The following is a 21,997-nucleotide window of genomic DNA, read 5'->3' as shown; positions in this document are numbered from 1 at the left end:
AGGTGAGGGGGATGGAGGGATGGGAGGTGCAGGGGAGATGGATGGATAGACAGATGAGTGAGGGGGATGGAGGGATGGGTAGATGGGAGGTGAGGGGGATGGAGGGATGGGAGGTGCGGGGGAGATGGATGGATAAACGGGTGAGGGGGATGGAGGGATGGGTAGATGGGAGGTGAGGGGGATGGAGTGATGGGAGGTGCAGGGGAGATGGATGGATAGACAGATGAGTGAGGGGGATGGAGGGATGGGTAGATGGGAGGTGAGGGGGATGGAGGGATGGGAGGTGCGGGGGAGATGGATGGATAGACAGATGAGTGAGGGGGATGGAGGGATGGGTAGATGGGAGGTGAGGGGGATGGAGGGATGGGAGGTGCAGGGGAGATGGATGGATAGACAGATGAGTGAGGGGGATGGAGGGATGGGTAGATGGGAGGTGAGGGGGATGGAGGGATAGGAGGTGCGGGGGAGATGGATGGATAGACGGGTGAGGGGGATGGAGGGATGGGTAGATGGGAGGTGAGGGGGATGGAGGGATGGGAGGTGCAGGGGAGATGGATGGATAGACGGGTGAGGGGGATGGAGAGATGGGTAGATGGGAGGTGAGGGGGATGGAGGGATGGGAGGTGCGGGGGAGATGGATGGATAGACGGGTGAGGGGGATGGAGAGATGGGTAGATGGGAGATGAGGGGGGTTGGATGCATAGATGGGTGAGGGGGATGAAAGTATTGGTAGATGGGAGGTGTAGTGGGAGGGAGGGATAGACAGGAGGTGGAGGGGATGGATGGATAGACGGTGTGAGAGGGATGGAGGGATAGGAGGATGGGAGGTGAGGGGGGATGGATGGATGGGTAGATGGGAGGTGTGGGGGGGCTGGAAGGATAGACGGCATGAGGGGGAGGGATGGATAGATGGGAGGTGAGGGGGAGGGATGGGTAGATGGGAGGTGTGGGGGGGGCTGGATGGATAGATGGGAGGTGTGGGGGGGCTGGAGGGATGGGTAGATGGGAGGTGTGGGGGCAGCCAGGGGCAGAGTGGGGCTGGCAGGTGGAGTGAAGGGGCAGGAAGGTGTGAAGTGGCGGGGGGGAGGCTGTGGGGGGGTGGACGTGCGCCGCCCCCTCCCCCCCACAGTAACAGGACCCTCTGGCACAGATGCCGATTTCACGCCTGCGCCCATCGATTGGTTCTGGTCAATGGCACCAGGGCTGGGTTCAGGCAGGATGTGTCCCCCCTCCTCCCCCCTGCATCCTCCCACTGCTGACAGGGGCAGCTGGGAACCTGCACATCAAACGCCCCGGGCCCCATTCCCCACCCCCCTTAGCCAGCCAGTACCTGCCCTGGGGCTGGATGGGAGCTGGCGCCCCCTAGAGGGGAGAGGCCCCAGGCCCCATTCCCTGTCCCCCCGCCCCACACTGTAACCCGGACCCCGCTCCCTTCCCAATAAACAGACTCTCCGGTGAGTAAAATAATTTCTTGTTTTATTCCATTTATCTTTTTTACAAGTGCAAGAGCAGAGCAGGCCGTAGGTCAAAGGTCATCTTTGGTATTTCCTCCCCTTCCCCCCCCCAACCTGATTACAAAAATGTGGGGTGAGGGGGCAGCGGGAAGCTGGGTGGGGATGGGCTCCCCTGCAGGGCTGGATGAGGGGAGGTAGGATTGGGCCCTGTGTGGGGGGTAGGGTGTGAATATGGGGGAGTCTAGGGGATGGAGGAGGGGTTATGGGCCCAGTTTCAGGGGCCAATGGGGGATCTCAGCCCCTGCAGGAGCACCGCCAGGCGTTACAGACCCTGCCCCGGGTCTTGGGGTGCCTAGCGCACCCCCTCCCCCGGCCTTGGGGTCCCCGGCATTTCCATCCCGCCTCCTTGGGTTTCAGGGGCTCCGGCAGTTGCCCCGCCGGTTCTGCTGCTGGAAGCGACGGAGCTTGTGGGCCCAGACATCGCGCCAGGGCAGCGCCAGGCTGTTCCTGTCCAGCACCAGGCGCGCCGGGTCGGGCGACTCCGCGTCGTTCCCGATCACCAGGTAGGCCTTGCCAACCTGGAGGCGCAGGCAGCCGCAGGCCAGGTCCTGCCGGGGCACCCAGAGCGGTTGCTCGCCCCGACGGATGGGCACCTGGCGCTGCCGATAGACCACCAGCACTGAGGTCGTGAAGTGCCACCACTCGCCCGACTCCACCATGGACAGCAGCTGGGCATGCAGCACTGCAGGGGGAGGTCAGAGGTCAGGAAGAGGCAAGATAGTCCCCTATCCCCAACATTAGCCAGTGATGCCAGTCCTCAATGATGGCCATCAGCCAATGATACACAACGATGCTCAACATTAGCCAAAGATCACCAATCCCCACTGATATTCAACAATACCCATTAATCAGTGATACCAATCCCCACTGATATTCAACAATATGCATTCGTCAATTATACCAATACCCAAGATATTCAACAATACCCATTAGTGAATGATACCAATACCCAACGATATTCAAGAATACTCATTAGTCAATACCAATCCTCACCATTCCCCAATGATACCCAACAATATGTAATGATACTCAACATTATCCAATGATACCAAACCTCACCTTTCCCCAATGATACTCAATGATAATCGACATTAGCCAATGATACCAACACTCAGCAATACTCAATGTTATTCAACAATACTCAGCCAATCCCCAATAATACTCAACGATACTCAGCAATATTCACCGTTAGCCAATGATACCTACACCCAACCATACTCAGTGATATTCAGCATTAGACCATACCAATACCTAATGATATGCAATGACACTCAACAATAGACAATGATACCAGTACCCTACAATACTCAATGATACCCACCAATACGGAATGATACCCAACATTAGCCATTGATGCTGATACCAATATCCACCAATACCCAATGATGCCCAACAGTGCCCACCAATATCCAATGAGACCCAATATGCAACATTATCCATTGATGTCAAACATTCCCCAATGATACCAACACTCACCCATATTCAATTAAACTTATCAACACCCAACATTACCAAATAATGCCAATGTCCATCAATACCCATTGATGCTCACCAATACTTAGCGATACCCATCAAAACTCAGTGATCCCAAATGATGCCCAACAGTGCCTACCAATGATACTCACCAATACCCAACGTTACTCTTCGATGACCAATAGTGCACTCCAGTACCCAGTGAAACTTACCCACCAATACGCAGTAGTGCCCATCATGCCCAGTGCTCACCAGTGACCACCAATACTGAAGATGCCTCGTGATACCGAAGAGTGCCTACCAATATCCAGTGATACCCACCAATATCCAACTCTGCCAGCAATACCCACTGATACCCAACAATATCCAGTGACAACCAGCAATATCCAGACACCCAACAATAGCCACTGAACCCCAATATCCAGTGATACCCAACAATATCCACTGACATCCAGTGATACCCAACAATAGCCATTGAATCCCAATATCCAGTGATACCCAGCAATACGCACTGAAACCAACAATACCCAGTGATATCGATTGATATGCATTGAAACCCAACAATACCATGATAACTAGTGATACCCAACAATACTCATTGATACCCAAACAATATGCAGTGCTAGCTGGTGATATCTCCTGATACCCAACAACACCCAGTGATGTCCTCAGATACCAAATGATGCTGATTAATACCCAGTGATATATGCCATAAAACCCTCGAGTGGCTCCAACTCCTACCCAGGGACAGCAATCAGACCCTGCCATGCCTGGCAATTCTAACCACCCCAAAGAGAGCCCCACTCTCCCAGGAATGGTGCCTGACCATGCCCAGTGGCTTGGCCGCCCGGACTTGCCAAGGTATTACGGCTCTAGCACTCAGGGCCTGCTCCTGAGAGCCACTGAGGAAGGGTGGTGGAGGAGGGGGGATGGACACACAGGTGGGGGGTGGAAGCAGAGTGGGGCATGCTGGGCTCTCACTGTCCTTTGTGCAGAGCGTGTGTGATCCGTCGCCCTTTGGCTGCTCACAGGAGCCGGGGTCAGGGGCAGTGGGCGGCTCATCTGGATAATCCTCTCCTAATCCCTGGGAGAAAAACCCCGTAGACGCCTAATGCCCTTTGTGCCTTGAGCCCCGGCCTCCGGCTCAGGGTAACCCCGCAGTGCGGGAGAATTCTCTGCCGGCCAATTGTCACAGTGAGGGCAGGGACCAGATCCTGAACAGAGCATTGCTGGGGAATAAATCATATCCATCCATCTCCGGACACATCTATCTATCTATCCCCATCCACCTATCTATCTATCTATCTATCTATCTATCCCCACACAGCCCTTCTATCTATCTACCCATCCATCTCCCTTCATCCCCTATCTATCTATCCCCATCCACCCCATCCACCCATCCATCTATCTATCCCAATCCACCTCATCTATCTATCTATCCCCATCCACCCTATCTATCTATCCATCCATCCATCCCCATGGCACATCTTTCTTTCTTACCAATAATATAACATTTCCCAGCTTCAGGATGGACATGTATGGGGAGAGAGAGACACACAGAGAGAGACAGATAGGTGGATGGGATAGACAGGTGAATAGATAGATGGGGTGGCTGGGGATAGATAGATGATAATGATGTCAGGTCAATGTTACCGTAATCCTTCTTGCAGTATTTTCGCAGGTTCATGTGGACGCGGCCGTGGGAGGGGCTGCAGTGAGTCTGGCATTCGGTGCCTGGGGGAAGAGCACAGATGGGGGCACATGGGTACAGTGGGGTTAGCCCATCCCCGGTTCCTCACCCCATCCTGCTTCTCACGAACCAGGATCCATCCCAAATCATGCCTTTGACCCCGCCCCCCAACTGCTGCTCCAGGCCTGGAGGCGGGACCTCCAGCTCCAGACCTATGATATCACTTCCCTAATTAGCATTCCTACTTCCTTGGTGGCAGGATTTCCTGCAGTGCTGAAACTCCATGGTACAGCTGTTAAGAAGCTATCACATCACTTCCTGAATTTACATGTGTCAAACCCGCCGGAGGCGGGACCTATAGAATAGCTCCAGAGCTATGATGTCATTTCCCGAAATAACGTTCCCCCCCCCTCCCCGAGGCGGCACTTCTTGGAATGCCATAATACTGCACAGTTCTGGAGCTATGATGTCACTTCCTGAACTAGCATGCCTCCCTCCTTGGAGATAGGACTTCCTAGAGTGCCAGGTAGAGGACATAATTCTGCGGTTATGATGTCACTTCCTGAATTTGTGTTCACCATCCACCTTTTAGAAGGGATTCTCTGGAATGTCTTACCCTACAGCACAGCTCCAGAGCTACGATGTCACTTCCTTAATAAGCATTTCCCCCACTTTGGAGGCAGGCCTGCCTGGATTGTCCTACACTGTGTCACAGTTCCAGGGCTATGAATTACATTTTCCACTTCCTGGAGTACCATATATCATGGGGCACTAGCTATGACATCACTTCCTGCCTACAGCCCCTGGAACCTTGAAACTCCATTGGGGGAGGGTCTTCTTTATAGGTACCCCAACAAATGTATTCAGCCATACCCCCCTCTTAATATTCCCCTCCTCTTCCCATTGTCCTCCTCCTCCCATTCCCTTCTTCTGACCTCTCCTGCCTGCCCCGCTTCCATCCCCATCTGCTAAATGCCCACCTTCCTTGGCACCCCTCCCAAATTCCCCTCCACCAGAGCCGGCATATTTGGCTGGTTCATGCCATGAACCCACAGGCTCCACGACCCACACTGCATTGCAGCTCGGCCTCCACTGAGTCTTACCAGCAAGATTTGAACCCTCCCCCCAAAGCCATGTTAGTTGCGTTAAAGGAGCAGCTTTCCCTAGCTGGCAGCAGTAGTAGGCAGACATCCTCCCTACAGAGCCTTGCACCGGGCGGAAGGAAAGTTGTGGGGGTGACTGCTCCATCCTGAGGCTGGGAAATGGGAGTGGGTGGACGACACCCAACCTTTGATCTCCCTCATCCTGCCCCAGGCACCTGTGTTCCACTCCAGGGGGTAGGCAGCCGTGGTGGTCATCACCTCTTGAATGCCTGGGAGAGGGGGATGGAGGGAAGGAGTGAGGGAGAAAGAGAGAGACGTGTGGAGTCAATAAGTGTGATCCTGCCACCCCCTCCCCATCTCATGCGTGTAGAGAGCAAGGTTCACTCATGCAACATGCACGAGAGGCTGCCACTAAGCGTGTTCCAGGCATGATCCTTGCCCGTTTGCCAGGACAGGTTGAAGTCATGAGCTATGACGTCACTTCTTGAATTAGTGCTTTCACTTCCTGGATGGATGACTCACTTCTAGAGTTATGATGTCACTTCCTGAATGACACACACTCTCTCTCTCCTTCCACCACCGGAGGTGGAACATCCTGAAGTGCCACATGCCAGGCGACAGTGCCAGATCCATGATGTCACTTCCTGAATGAACAATGCCCGCCCCCTCAGGCCCAGTTAGAGGTGGGCCTTCCTGGAGTGCATCACACCACATACCACACCTCTGGAGAGCTATGAGGTCACTTCTCTAATGAGCTCCTCCCCTACAGGCGGGACTTCCTGAAGTGTCGAGGTCAGATCCAGAGATATGACCTCACTTCCTGAATTAGCATCTATTTTATCCCCCTCCCCCTGCAAAACTCCCAGGAGGCGGGGCTTTCTGGGCAGGATCTGATTGGTGGATTAATTGGTGGGCGGGGCTTCTATGTTACATGTGGTTATCTTATTAAACAGAATATAGGGACCCTACCTCTTTCCAGTATTGAATAGAAAAGAAAGGCTCTGCAGTTACCACATTCAATAGAATACACAGGCCCAGCCTGGCTACCGTATTAAGCAGAATATATGGGCCCAGCCTGGTTACCAAACTGAATGGAATACATGGGCCCAATTTGGTTACCGTATTGAGCAGAATATATGGGCCTTTCCTGGTTACCATATTGAACAGAATATATGGGCCCAGCCTGGTTACCATATTGAGCAGCCTACATGAGCTCTGTCTAGGGGATTCTACCCAGCCAGTATGTATAAGGGGCAGACTTACGGATGCAGGGGATGTGGGCCGTGCGGCTCTGCTGAAAGCCCTGGGCGCAGCGGTTGCAGGTGAGCCCGGTCACGCCCATCTTGCACCGGCACTGCCCCGTGGTCTGGTTGCACATGGTGCTGACAGCGCCGATGGGGTGACACTGGCAGGCTGGGAAGGAAACATGCAGGGTTAATGTCTAGCCCAGCAGCAGGCCTCACAAGGGGTGGGGAGGTGCTGTGAGCTTCCCCTCAGTAGTGCCCAGATGGGGATGCCAGAGTTGTGAGCTTCCCCGCAGCAGTGCCCGGTGTTGCTCACCCTTGCAGGCCCTGCGGCTAGTGATGGGCCGGGCCAGGTCACGTTTGAAACCCGGCTGGCAGTAGTGGCAGTGCCGCCCAGCCGTGTGGTGCCGGCAGTTCAGGCAGACGCCCCCGCTCTTGCGCCCCGACAGCTTGTAGAGCTCCATGTTAAAGCGGCACCGGTGCGAGTGGCGGTTGCATTCGCAGGCTGCGGAGACAGAGTGGGGCGGAGATGGCGGAGTCGGCGTTCCAGTGACGCCCATAGGGGGTGCCTCAAACACCGGAAAACCCAGCGCATCCTTTCCGCAGGTGCCAGTGCCCCTCAATCCCGACCCGCAGCCCCCCCCCCGCACGGTTCTCCCAGCTCTGGGCCCCTCAATCCCGACCTGCACCCCCCTCCCCCCCCGCACGGTTCTCCCAGCCCTGGGCCCCTCAATCCCCCCCCCGCAACCTCCCACCCCATAGTTCTCCCAGCCCTGGGCCCCTCAATCCCGACCCGCAGCCTCCTGCCAGCCCAGCCCTGGGCTCTCCCTCCTCCCCCCCAACTCTGCCAGTACCCCTCAATCCTGACCTGCAGCGCTCCCCCCCGGGTATCCCAGCCTGCAGGGTCTCTGTGCTCAGAAGGACCCTGGGGCTGCCCGGCCTGTGGTACCCGGCGTCCCCACTAGGGGTCTCTGTGCTGAGAAGGACCCTTGGGCTGCCCGGGTGCCCCCCCGTCACTCACCCACGCACTCGTGGGCATCGCTGGGTGTGGCGCGCTGCCAGGGCCGGTCGCAGTAGAAGGCCCTACAGGTCTCGCACTCGGGGCCGGCCGTGTTGTGACGGCATTGGCACCGGGGGGCACCGCCGGGCCCAGCAGCCCCGCATTGGGCAGCGTGTCCATTGCACCGGCACCGGCCCCCGACCTGCAGCTCCGACACCCCGTAGGAGGCTTCCCGGCCCCGCAGCCCCAGCCCCCGGTGCCTGCGATCCAAGGCCACCCGCAGGTCGGTGGCCGTCACCCAGTCCTGGAGCACGGGGCTGTACTCGAAGGCCCGGGCCAAGGGGCGGCCGGCCAGGGGCATGAAAGCCACCAGCCCCCCCACCAGCGGCGTGGGGTCCGTCTGGGCGGCAGTGCAGATGGCTTCATGTTCCGAGGCCCTGCTGACAGCGGAGGCCGGGGGCAGCCCGTAGGCCTGGGGGCAGTGGGCGGAGAAGAACTGGAAAGGCGTCCAGGAGTGGCCGTGGTCCGTGGATTTGTAGAGGGCCAGGGAGTGGGGGCGGGGGGAGCAGAAGCGAAGGGCCACGTAGAGCAGCTCGAAGCGGCCTCCCAGGGCCAGGGTCAGGCTGGCGTTGGCCACCGGCCCCGACTGCCAGCAGGTGGCCTCGCCGTCCGCGTCGGTCAGGTAGGCAGCGGGGTGGGCGGCGGCGGGGTCGGCCCCGTCGCAGAGGCGGCACCGGCGGGACGAGGCGTCGCCCGGGTGGCGGAAGGCGCACAGGCGCTGCGGGGGGCGGCCGCAGGTGGCGGAGGTCTGGACGGGGCGTCCGGCGGCCAGGTCGGCCGGCTCCGGGAGGCAGTAGCGGGGCCGCCGGGCGGCATCGTAGCAGGGGTCGGAGTCCAGGCCCAGCAAGGCCAGCTGGAGCGAGAGCAGCACCCCCAGGCCCCGCCAGAGGCCAGGCATGGCCAGGTGGTCAGCGCTGGGCTGGCATCAGCTGGAAAGACAGAGACAGGAGAGGGTGAGGGGAAGGCTAGGCAGGAGACGGCCTGTAGTGGCCAGCCCCAGGCCCGCCTGCTTGTCAGAAAGCAGGTGGCTTCTCATTCCTTCCCCTCTCTAGGGATATCTGTGGTGGGTCACAGAAACTGCCGTCGCTTGGCAGGACTCTGCCCCAGCCATATCCAGTGGCGGTGAGTTCCACAGGCTAACCGCTCAGTGGGCTGGATCTCCTTTGCTGTCGGGCCCCACATGTTCTGCTCTGAAGTGGGAGGGGCCCAAGGGACCCTCTCTGACCCACTCGCTCCAACCAACACCTTCCCCACCCTGGGCAGAACGCTGCTTCTGGGATGCCAAAGCCAGCGCTTGTGCTCAATGACCTAGTGGAGTAGCTCCATTTGCCAGCTCCAGTCGGCTGTAGTAGGCTGTTACCCTCGAGCTAAACCAGACACAAAAGGGCTACAGAACATACATAGTCAGTGTGTTACATACACCACCATGCCGCCTCCCAAACCCAGGAGTCCTGGCTCCCAGCCCCCACACCCCGCTATAACCATTAGACCCACTGCCCTCCCAGAGCCGGGCAGAGAATCCAGGAGTCCTGGCTCCCATCGCTAACCACTAGCCCCCCACTCCTCTCCCAGAGCCGGGCTTGGACTGGTGCGCGGAGAATTCTCTTTCTAGTTTCCTGACTGGGGTGTCACACGCAGGGTCTGAACGATCAGCAGATTTGGGGTGAGCAGGGCAGGACTGAATTTCTCCCCCAGCTCAGCTTGGCCGGGAATTCAGTGGGTCTGGGGGAAAGGTTCCTTCCTACGGGACGGAGCTCACACAGCTGGGCTCGTTGCAACGGCGGTGTTTGAGCCCACCCCAACGAGGGTTTGTCCAACCTGTTCCGGCCCCTGCAAGTCCCCTCTTAACACCCACCCTAGATCTCCCTCGCCGGGAACAGACCCCAGCCCGTCTCTGTGCCACGAGGAGCCCAGCTGATCCATGACCTCTTTCCACCCTCCTTCAGCTGGGCTCCAGCCGGGCTAATCCTGCCTACCCCTCTCTGCTGTTCCTCCCCCACCCAGTCCTTTCGCCCACCCGGGGATGCCGGAATTTGGGGCTGTCTCACCTGAACCAGCCTCTGCCGCTCTGGGACACAACCGTTTTCAGCCCCCGGCCCAGGAGGTTGCTTTGATCTCAAGGCGTCCCAGAGGGGTAAGGGAGAGGGTGGAGCTGACCGGCCGCTGGTCCCCCTAGGAGCTAGGCATCTCATGCCCCGGTCCTGGCTGTGGCCAGCCTGGAAAAGGTTAACAGCCCCCCACCTCGGCAGCCCCAGCTCGGCGCTAATCCGGGTGCGTGACTGCTGTGAGAAGAGGCCCTTTAAATCCAGACTCTCACGGTTATTAAAGGCTCATCGGCTTGTTTCTGTCCTGATTCTCGCTCCCCCTCCAACCCACCCAAGCCCCCTTCTCCCTTCCCTGGCAGGGCCGATGGGGAAGGGGTGCATCTGAGAGAAGTCCGCTGGCAGCTGGAGTCAATACAGGATTAAGGAGGCCTGGAGGGGTAAAGGACACTCACCCACCCACTGCACGGGGAGCCCCAAATGATCTCCAGTGGGAATGGCTGGCTCAGGGGACCCGGAATGGGACATGGGGCCTTTCCCCTCTGGGGGGGGGCCGGCTGCGATCTGGCCCCAGGGCAGGGGACCAGCTGGATCAGGGGTGGGGAATGGGGCAGGGGCCTTTCACTCCACACAGAGAACTGGTTCTGATACAGCCACAAATTTGCAGAGATGAAATAGTTAGGACTCCTGGGTTCTGTTTCCCGCTTGGATTCTCTGTGTGCCTGTGTAAAGCTCTGATGGGGCCCCGATCTCGGCGACTCTGTGTCCGGGCAGCGCCCGGCCTGACGGGGCCCCGATCTCGGTGACTCTGTGTCTGGGCATCGCCCGGCCCGACGGGGCCCCGATCTCGGTGACTCTGTGTCTGGGCAGCGCCCGGCCCGACGGGGCCCCGATCTCGGTGACTCTGTGTCTGGGCATCGCCCGGCCCGACGGGGCCCCGATCTCGGTGACTCTGTGTCTGGGCAGCGCCCGGCCCGACGGGGCCCCGATCTCGGCGACTCCGTGTCCAGGCAGCGCCCGGCCTGACGGGTGCCTGATTGTGACCAGAAGGAAATTCTCTTGTTCTGCCTTAGCCCGGCCAGACACCTGTCTCTGCCTCCCCGTGTCTCTCGGACACTGATCGATGACTCCGGGGTGCTAAGTCTGGGATTAGGTCGTCGCGAATTCTTGATTTTCGCTGCGTTCCTGCGCTCCCTGTTAAGTAAACACCTTTGCCCCCATCTGGGCCCCCTGCCCCCCAACTCAGCCCCCGCCCCTCCAGGGTAGGAAAATATACAAACTGCGGGGAACCGCTCCCTGGTGAGAGTGTTCTTCTCCGAGCTGCAAGCTTCCCCGCAGCAGTGCCCCAGCCAGGGGCTGCAGTGCTGTGAGCTTCCCCGCAGCAGTGCCCTGCACATCCTCCTGTCCCATCCGCTCTCGCTCTCAAGCTCTCACTGCTGCCAGCATCCTCCAGCGCTGGGCCCAGCTCCCCCCCGCCTCCCAACACTGCCACAGCCCCTTTCATGTCCGGCAGGCTCTTCTGTTTGATTCATGGCAGCTGGGATTTTACACTGGGGCCCATCCCGCTATTTATCACCCGGGTGGAGTGTGGGAAAAACCTCCCGGCCACACCTTCCCCCAGGTCTGGAGAGGGAGGTGTTGGTTCGCACCCAAGACTCCTAGGTTCCAGCCACAGCACTGGGAGGGCAGCGGGGGCTAGTGGTTAGAGCGGGGGGGTGGCTGGGAGTCAGGACACCTGGGGTCTATCCCCTTGCACTGGGAGGGCAGTGGGAGCTAGTGAGAAGTCCCCCAGGTGGGGCAGATGTACTGGGAGCCGCGGGTCTGTGCCCAGCTCTGATTTCCCCGATTGCTAATTGCTGAGGCCAGCTCTAATTGTTAACATTCCTGCAGGGCTGGGAGGTTTCTGTCTTCCCGCTCCCGGGGCCCATCCCATCCCGAGCGCCAGCCCCCAGCCTCTCCAGGTTGGGAGTTACTGAGTCTGGATCCGAGGCCTCAGCCAGACCAGGTCCGGGAGCGCCTGGGCTGCCAGGGAGTGGACACTATCATTGGGTAGGACCTACAATAATAATGGGACATGGCGCGGGAGCATGGAAGGGCAGAGGCGGCTGGATGGGACCCTTTCTAAGCACCCTATCTCCCCTGGCCTGCCAAAACTCGCTCCCAGCCTCACCCTGAACCTTCGCCCTAAACTCACCCTCATGTCCCTGAGCCTTCCCCACAAAATCCCAGTGACCACCTGAACTCAAACATCACCTAATCCTTTCTCAGTTTGGGACATACTGGCCTCACACTGATCATTATTATTATGCGCTGCCCAGACACAGAGTCGCCGAGATCGGGGCCCCGTCGGGCCGGGTGCTGCCCAGACCCAGAGTCATCGAGATCGGGGCCCCGTCGGGCCGGGCGCTGCCCAGACCCAGAGTCGCCGAGATCGGGGCCCCGTCGGGCCGGGTGCTGCCCAGACCCAGAGTCACCGAGATCGGGGCCCCGTCGGGCCGGGCGCTGCCCAGACCCAGAGTCGCCGAGATCGGGGCCCCGTCGGGCCGGGCGCTGCCCAGACCCAGAGTCGCCGAGATCGGGGCCCCGTCGTGCTGGGCGCTGCCCAGACACGGTCACTAGAGCGGACCTAGGCATCAGATGGGCTGTGACAGGTGGCCAACAGAGGCACCCAGCAGGGGAGGGATGAGCTAAGCGAAGGGTTTAACAGGTCTCTCAGCTCCCTCTTTGCTGGACCGTTCCTGGAACTTTTGCCGTTTTTGGCCTGTATTTTATTTCAGGTTCAGAGGAAAGAAAGAAAGATTGGATGAAGGAAAGTGTGAGTGAAAGAATAAACGCAAGAATGAAGGAAAGAAATAAAGGACAGAACCAATGGATGAAGGAAAGAAACTGCACCTGAACGCGTGACAGACGACTGAAGAAAAGGGTGAAGGAAACATAGGAAAGAATGACCAGACGAAGGGAAGAAACAAAGAAAAGAAGGAAGGAAGGAATTAAATGGAGGATGAACAAATGGGAACTGACGGGAGAAGGAGGAATGAAGGAGACACAAGGAAGGAAGGATGGATGGATGAGGAAAGCGGACGAAAGACATAAAGCCAAAAGAACGAAAGAAAGACGGAAGGAAATGAAGAAAAGAGGGAAGAATAAAGCGACGGAAGGAGGGAAAGACGAGGAGGCCCCCAGTCAGGAGCAGTTTATACTGGGCCGGGGGAGATTGGGGTGGGGGGAAGCTGTAGGCATTGGGTTTGGGAGGGGGGTTGTTGGGGGGGGGGCGGATCTGGGGCCCAGCGTGAGCCCTGGTTGGGGAGTCGCTGAATTCAACAAGTGAGTCAGGATGGAAAGTTGTTCCTTAGTCCTGGGGGCTAAAGGGCTGCGGTTAATAATGGCTATCTACTCGTTAATGATTATTAATAATGAATTGATGATTAGCATAAATTGTTAATGGCTAAAAGCATAAGTGATATTACTAGCCAACACATACTTTTATTAATAATTATGCATCAGCGTTGATAACACATGGCCATCCATAATCAGATTATTAGGAATGATTAATATTACTAACATGGCTAATTAATGCTTATAATTATTTATAATTGGCAATTAATATTTAGTGATATGTACTAATTGCTAACATAAAAAAATTAATAATTGCCAATAACTAGCAATCACTAAGATTTACTAACACTTAATTAGCAATAGACAATTGCCAAATATTTAATTAGTGGCAATTAATACTTTCTAATAAATAATTACAACTAACCGCTAACAAATAATTAAGCAATCCGTAATAATTACCGGTAATAATTCATAATTGCTAACGAATGTGACAATACATGCTATCAAATAATTAGCAATCATTAATAATTACTTACAATTAACTAGCAATAGACAATTGCTAATAGTTAATGACAATACTAATAAATAATGACGTGAGCGATTATTATTCTTATTCCGTTAGTCCTGATCTTTACTCAAAACGAACTTTTGAACGCTATTCATCTTAGTTGCTTCTCTGCACAAAGGATTGCTATTGATCGCTAGGAAAATCTCACCTTGTTCTTCATTACTTACAAATCTTTAAACGCTGTTCACGGGGAGCCTAATAACCCCTTAATAACAGTGTTACCGACTGCAACGTGGGGGAGAGAGACACGGGGGTAAGTAGGTGACACTGAATCATCTGGGTTATACAGATGGCTGGGGGATCTGAAGCAGTGGCTCTCAACCAGGGATACATGTATCCCTGGGCAGGGCCGCCCAGAGGGGGGGGCAAGTGGGGCAATTTGCCCCAGGCCCCGGGCCCTGCAGGGCGCGCACGAGAATGTTGGAGGCTCCCCCCAGCCTCCACCTTCCCCCATCCCCCGGCGCCTCAGCGCGTCGCGTCCAGGAGCGGCCCTGGGCAGCACTACAGCGGCATGGCTCGGGCGGGGCCTGAGGTCCTCCCGCTCGGAGCCGCGTGGTAAGGGGGCGGGGCCTGAGGTCCTCCCGCTCGGAGCCGCGTGGTAAGGGGGCGGGGCCTGAGGTCCTCCCGCTCGGAGCCGCGTGGTAAGGGGGCGGGGCAGGAGCTCCTGGACGGGGCTCGCTGAAGCTCTGGGAAAGGGGGGAGGCAGCATGGTAAACCCCTCTGAGCTGGGCACCCCCCGGCCCCAACCCCCAGCTCCAAGCCCAGCCCCTCTGAGCCGGGCACCCCCCGCCACCCTGACCCCCAGCTCCGAGCCCAGTCCCTCTGAGCCGGGCACCCCCCAACCCCATCCTCCCCCAGCCCTGACCCCCAGCTCCGAGCCCAGTCCCTCTCAACCGGACACTCCCCGACCCCATCCCCCGCCGCCCTGACCCCCAGCTCCGAGCCCAGCCCCTCTGAGCCGGGCACCCCCCGCCACCCTGACCCCCAGCTCCGAGCCCAGTCCCTCTGAGCTGGGCACCCCCCAACCCCATCCTCCCCCAGCCCTGACCCCCAGCTCCGAGCCCAGCCCCTCTGAACCAGACACTCCCCCGAACCCATACCCCCACAGCCCTGACCCCCAGCTCCGAGCCCAGCCCCTCTGAACCAGACACTCCCCCGAACCCATACCCCCACAGTCCTGACCCCCAGCTCTGAGCCCAGCCCCTCTGAATCGGACACTTCCCTGACCCCATCCCTCCCACAGCCCTGACCCCCAGCTCCGAGGCCAGCCCCTCTCAGCCGGGCACCCCCCAACCCCTTCCCCCCCCAACTCCGACCCCCAGCTCTGAGCCCAGCCCCTCTGAGCCGGGCACCCCCTGCTGCCCTGACCCTCAGCTCCGAGCCCAGCCCCTCTGAACTCGACACCCCCCTGACCCCAGGCCCCCCAGCCCTGACCCCCAGCTCCAAGCCCAGCCCCTCTGAACTCGACACACCCCTGACCCCAGGCCCCCCAGCCCTGACCCCCAGCTCCAAGCCCAGCCCCTCTGAGCCAGGCATCCCACGACCCCATACCCTATCCCCTCACAGCCCTGACCCCCAGCTCCGAGCCCAGCCCCTCTGAGCCAGGCATCCCACGACCCCATACCCTATCCCCTCACAGCCCTGACCCCCAGCTCTGAGCCCAGCCCCTCTGAGCCGGGTACCCCCATACCCTATCCCCTCACAGCCCTGACCCCCAGCTCCGAGCCCAGCCCCTCTGAGCCGGGCACCCAGTTCCCCACCCAGCCCTGGGCAACAGTAGCGCCACCCCCAGGCAGCGACAGCCCATTGGCACCAACCATCACCATCACCCCGCGACAGCCCATTATGTAACTGCAAATGCATACATACCATTACAGCTTTTAATGTTTTTAAATAATGTATTTTGTGTATTTTCAAATGATTAAAAATTAAGTTTTGAATGTATTTCACTGGTTATTTTTTACATTTCCAAATACATGTTACTATAGTATTGCATTTTTTCTTTTAAATGGAAGAGCCCCCCGAAATTGCTTTGCCCCAGGCCCCCTGAATCCTCTGGGTGGCCCTGTCCCTGGGGGCACGGGGAGATCTGCCAGGGGGTACATCAACTCATCCAGGTATTTGCCTAGTTTTACAACAGATGACAGAAAAAGCCCTAGCAAAGTCAGTGCAAACTAACATTTCACACAGACAGTGACTTGTTTATACAGCTCTGTAAACGATACCCAGAAACACTTCTGTATTTTTGTCTGAATCTCCGAAGCCAGCCTGCCGGAACGGGACAGGGAACATGTCAGTTGAGGGCTCCGGATCAGGAACTCACGGGGTTTTTGCTCTTCTGTTTAGCGGTGGCATTTTCTCCAAGCCCCCTACCTCAATAAATGACCAACAGCAACATGTTGTCTCTGCACTAACGAACCGCACAGGGGAGCTGCCCTCGTTAGATTAGCTGCTCAATAAATCTTTCCAGTCCAGACTGTCTTTCCCGAGGGGTGGAAGAAAAGGACGGGCCCAGAGACACTGGTGAGGTTGTGGCATTTCACAGCTCCGGAAGGACGCAAATCAACACACACGCACAAATGCAAAAACCAAGGACACCAAAAGGCACTAATGTTGCTTGGCAAATTTAATGCACAGATGTGCCAAGCACATGGGTCTGGGTACACAATCACACATGTACACCCCCCCGAATTCACAGTCACATCCATCACACGCCCACTGAACACGGACACCAAGCCTATGCGCAGTGAGAACAACCACACAACCCCCAAGCCAACACACGCACATAGCCACGTACCAAAAACAAACGCACAGCAAAAAACAATCACCCCCCCAAATTCACACAACTCAACAGCAACCCCACCCGTACCAAAAACGACCTGACACACAAACTACAAACACCAACAACTCATCACCCTACGCAACCACGCCACAAACAACAACCATACAGCCCCCAACCCAACCACACACCTCCAAAAACCGCTCACACAGAGCAACCCAGCCACCCAAAACTATACCCACCACACCCACCCACAGCCCAAAATAACCACACAGCAAAACAAGACACATACATACCCACCCACCAAAAACTACACACAAGCAAAAAGAACCATACAGCCCCTCGCAAACCTACACATGACAACCCTCCCCGAGCAACTAGACAGCAAAAAGCAACACACACACATACCCACCCCCCAAAAAAAGTACACACCACACATACAGCACACACAAACCTACACAGGACAAACACCCCTCACACACACAAAAACAAGCAGACAGTTAAAACCAACACCCCCCCCGCCAAAAAAAAACTACAGCCAAGCAAAAACACACCCCCACACAGGCAAAACCAACTGTACACACAGAAACCTACACACAACAACCACCCAGCACACCAAAAACACCACCCAAGCAAAAACAAAACAAGCCTCCCCCCAATCCTTTTTGGAGGGCTTTTTCTTTTAAACCAGGAGGAAACCCACCCACCCGAGACAAACACCTGAAGTACCTGCTATCCTGAAACTTTCCCCGCGCAGCTCAGAGCCAGCGCTGGCCAAGCGAGGGCAGAAAGGGCCACGCCGTGGCCCTGTCAAATGCTTGAGCCAGGTGCCTGGGGATCCAGGCCGCCCCGCTCTTGGCCAGGCCTCCTAGACCCTGCACTAACACAGCTATGTAACCGACGGATATTACCACAGCTCATGATCGGATTCCCCTCCGCCCCTCCCGGGGGGCAGCCAAAGACAGACACCTACCGCAAAATCTGGAGTCCCCCTCGCTTCTCCGCAGTGAGATCGGCTGCTCAGCGTCCTGTCTCTGCTGCTAATGTCTCTGATCCACACGCTCTTCACCAGCGCTGTCAGCTCTGCCGCCGGGAGGCATGTGGGGACGAGGGCCCCGACCCTGTGACCCGCCAGATCAGCAGCCGGCTACTTCTGGGTGAGATTCCCAGCCGGCGTCAATCAGCCATAGCTCCACTGGAGTCAATGGGACCCGATCCCCAGCCGGTCTACACCAGGGCGATCCTAGAAACAGGCAGCGTGGGTCAGACCTGAGTGCGGATCAGACCCAAGGCGTGTCAAGCCCATTGTCCCGTCCCTGACCATGGCCAGAGCGGATGCTTCTTATCGGTGACTCTCAGACCTCGAGCTCAGGAGGCGAATCAGTGATCAGCATTACCCAAAAGAGCCACAGGAGTGTGAATTCATTGTTTCATTTACTACAGGACTATTCAGGTGCAAACAGCCTGATGGGGAAATGTTTAAGGTTATACAGAGAGACCTAGAATTCTCGCAGCAAATGAGTTACTAACTTAGCGCAAGTTGATCACTTCGCTGGTTAAGAACATGGTAAAAGCATCCAGAGGGGTTAATAACATAGATTGGTTAATAACTAAATCACACAGTGTTTTAAGCTCATGTGCTGCAAAGAGACACGTGAAAGAGCCACTGGCAGCTCGCGAGCCGCAGGCGGAGCCCGTCACGGCTTCAGATGAAGGCGCGAGAATCACGCACATCTGATCGGGCCCACGGCAGAGGCCTACTCCCAGGAACTCCCGTGCTGAGCTCTGAGTTTGCCCTGTCAGGATCCGGGGCCATGTAGCCATCAGAGCGATTAATAAACCAAGGGACATTATTTCCCTGAAATAAGAAACCTTCTCCGGCTGTAGGCCAGGGGAGAACTAGCCTGGAAAACCCAGAGAGGGAAACTGACCAAAGCAAAGGGGGCATATGTGTGTGTGTGAAATTGACAAGATGCCCAGGTGAAACAGACTCAATTATTTTCACTGTCCAGAGAGGTGGGGCCAGACAGAGAGCATCAAAGACGCAGAGGGAGGGGGGCTCTGATTCTTCTCCCTCAAACACCAGCCCAGACCAGAAACAACCCTGTCAAAACACGCGTGGGGGGAGTTTAAAATCAAAGCTGGGATTCAAATTTTCCAAAGTCTCCTAAACATTTTTGAAAATTGGTCCCTCTGACTTTCGGCGGGACCGAAGGCTCCAAAGAAACTGAAGTGCTTTTGAAAATATTGCCCTGCTATCTTTCTCAACAATCCACCGGGACTCAACCAGAACTGCACCGTCTGATGAAGGTGTCACAGTATCAACAAACGTTGGTTCCTTGGATTTCCACTCGCTGGGAACCAGGCCCTGGTGAAGTTTCTTTTACAACTTGAAAAGGCCTCTTTCAGTTTATTTAAACTTTTCTTCGCTCACTTAGAATTTCCCCCTTCATCTTTCATTTGTCTTGTCTTGTCTTCTTCTCTTAAAACCCTTCTCCTTTAAAAAAAAAAACAACCACTCTAGAAAAACCCCTCCCTTTCCCTCTGATTCCTCCCTAATGATCGGAACTTTCCAAATTCGATTTTCCGCTCCTCCCGTAACCTTCACCTCCCCCCATCACCACCCCAGATTTTCCTTCTGTTTCACCATCTGCCATCACTGACGGCTGTTAAGAAGAACCTCCTGTAGGCAGGGAGATATTTTTCAAATTACATGACAGAGCCTTGTATGCATCTGAAGAAGTGAGGTTTTTTACCCACGGAAGCTTATGCCCAAATAAATCTGTTAGTCTTTAAAGTGCCACCAGACTCCTTGTTGTTTTTGTGGATACAGACTAACACGGCTACCCCCGATACTTGCCTTGTATATAGAAATCAAGCAAAAGGAAACCGGGATGGCCTTCTGTTAAAAACTACCCCAACATATCAGAGTCTGGCTAACATTCAGGGATTGAAAACGGGAAGGCGAGGTTTTTATTTGCAGGGGGTTTCAAAAATACCTAAATCCCCAAACTCGTGCTTCTAAAAAACCAACTAACCAAACAGATGCTTTGAAATACCGCGCCCAAGTTTGCGATCAGTTTTTAGGACCAGGGATTCATTCAGCAAAGATGCTTCTGTCTGAATTCTCTTGGGACTTGCTGTCCCATTTCAGAATTCAAAGTTAAATGTACGTTTGTTTTTTTTTCTAGTCTACAGGACCAGACCCTCAGCTGTGGAGAATGAAGACAAATCAGTAAACTCCTTCTAAAACATCAGCGCGCAGTAAGGCAGCAGCCCAGACCGCACAAACTGCAAGAGAATTTTTGAAATTTGCCACAGTTTTTTTAGCAATAGGCATCTTGGATTTTACAAAAAACGCCCACCACTCAACCACCGCATTAGTTCTGACCTTTTTTTGCACCTGTTTTCATGGCAAGTCCCACTTACAATCGCAGGAATTGTGCGAGGCGGGGGAATTAAATATATTTTTCGTTCCGATGCAAGCACAAGTCACAGCTCCGGAGTAAAAAGATGAACTCCAATTGTGCCCCCAAAGCGCAGATTCAAGCTCTTTGCTACGTAGGAAAAATATAACGCTCCCTCCTCAAACCATCAGTGCTCCTTCTGTGACGAAAGGATGGATTTCCTGAGTAGCGCCACTGAAATCTCTTTATTTGTTTACGTGGTAAAATTAAATTAAAAAATGGATACTTCAAGAAATGAAACACCCGCGTGAGTCTTCACTTGTGTTACCAGAACAACACAAACTTGCCGTTAGAAAGGGTCACAAATATTTTCCACCAGATCCGTTTTCTCTTGGAAATTGCAGTTTTGTGGAAATCAAAATTATTGTGGGGGGATGTGTCAATTTCAAGGAAATTTTAGCTTTAATATTATATTATTATGTTTATATGATACTGTATTATTCATAGAATCATACAATCATAGGACTGGAAGGGACCTCAGGAAGTCATCTAATACAGTCCCCTGCACTCATGACAGGACTAAATATTATCTAGACCATCCCTGACAGCTGTTTGTCCAACCTGCTCTTAAAAATCCCCAATGATGGAGATTCCACAACTTCTCTAGGCAATTTATTCCAGTGCTTAACCACCCTGACAGGAAGTTTTTCCAAATGTCCAACCTAAACCGCCCTTGCTGCAATTTAAGCCCAAAAGCTTCTTGTCCTATTCTCAGGGATTAACAAGAATAATTTTTCTCCCTCTTCCTTGTAACAACCTTTCATGTACTTGCACTTTGTGATCGTGTCCCCTTTCAGTCTTCTGTTTGTTTTAAAAATATATAAAATATAATAAATATAACATACACCTCTACCCCGATATAATGCGACCTGATATAACACGAATTCGGATATAACACGGTAAACCAGTGCTCCGGGGGGGCTGCGCACTCCGGCGGATCAAAGCAAGTTCGATATAACACGGTTTCACCTATACCACGGTAAGATTTATTGGCTCCCGAGGACAGCGTTATATTGGGGTAGAGGTGTATTTAACATATAATATTAAATATAATCTATAGACCATAAAGAAAATATACATTTAAGCTCTAATATCATAGAATATCAGGGTTGGAAGGGACCTCAGGAGATCATCTAGGCTAACCCCCTGCTCAAAGCAGGACCAATCCCCAGACAGATTTTTGCCCCAGATTCCTAAATGGCCCTGTTAAGGATTGAACTCACAACCCTGGGTTTAGTAGGGCAATGCTCAAACCACTGAGCTATCTCTCCCCCCAAGATAAATAACTTCCCTTTTTTTTTTCTTTTCTTTTCCATGGAGGTATATCTATCTCCTAGAACTGGAAGGGACCTTGAAAGGTCATTGAGTCCAGCCCCCTGCCTTCACTAGCAGGACCAAGTACTGATTTTGCTCCAGATCCCTAAGTGGCCCCCTCAAGATCTGATTATATATAAAAATAAATATAGATAAGCTCTAAAATTTTATATATATATAAGATCTAAAGTAACATATAGAATATGTATATATTTAAGATGTAATCTCCAGAACATATTTTTAAGACTGAATATAAATACCAAAGTCCAAACAAAATGAATCAAAACAATCACGTCAATATGGAAAGTTTTACCCTTATCAAAAATCAAAAGTTTCAATATTTTCAAAACGAATCATTCAGCTGGGCCTGGAATTGACATTCTTCAGAATTTGGGTTTTGTGGAAAA

The 21,997-nt window shown here is 54.7% G+C and overlaps 1 protein-coding gene across 3 annotated transcripts in view; it reads right to left on the bottom strand.

Moving 5' to 3' along the window:
* Window positions 1–1,485: 1,485 nt before the first annotated feature.
* The window catches only part of NTN5 (netrin 5), a 34,331-nt gene continuing 13,819 nt past the window's right edge, over window positions 1,486–21,997 (bottom strand). Inside the window, exons 1-7 of one of the 3 annotated variants that reach the window (XM_054009966.1) lie at window positions 17,783–17,840; window positions 8,046–9,013; window positions 7,341–7,529; window positions 7,044–7,193; window positions 5,966–6,049; window positions 4,641–4,721; window positions 1,486–2,196 (exon numbers count right to left, since the gene is read on the bottom strand). In XM_054009966.1, the coding sequence (XP_053865941.1) occupies window positions 1,868–2,196; window positions 4,641–4,721; window positions 5,966–6,049; window positions 7,044–7,193; window positions 7,341–7,529; window positions 8,046–8,982 (1,770 nt within the window). In that variant the 5' untranslated portion in view covers window positions 8,983–9,013; window positions 17,783–17,840 and the 3' untranslated portion in view covers window positions 1,486–1,867. Of the gene's footprint in view, window positions 2,197–4,640; window positions 4,722–5,965; window positions 6,050–7,043; window positions 7,194–7,340; window positions 7,530–8,045; window positions 9,014–17,782; window positions 17,841–21,997 lie in introns of those variants that run through there. The other 2 variants (XM_054009965.1, XM_054009967.1) reach the window with 2 other exon arrangements.

Source organism: Malaclemys terrapin, chromosome 20 (assembly GCF_027887155.1).
Source record: "Malaclemys terrapin pileata isolate rMalTer1 chromosome 20, rMalTer1.hap1, whole genome shotgun sequence".
Lineage (NCBI taxonomy): Eukaryota > Metazoa > Chordata > Testudines > Emydidae > Malaclemys > Malaclemys terrapin.
Note: the sequence above shows the minus strand (reverse complement) of the source record. Positions and strands in the feature narration are given on the sequence as shown.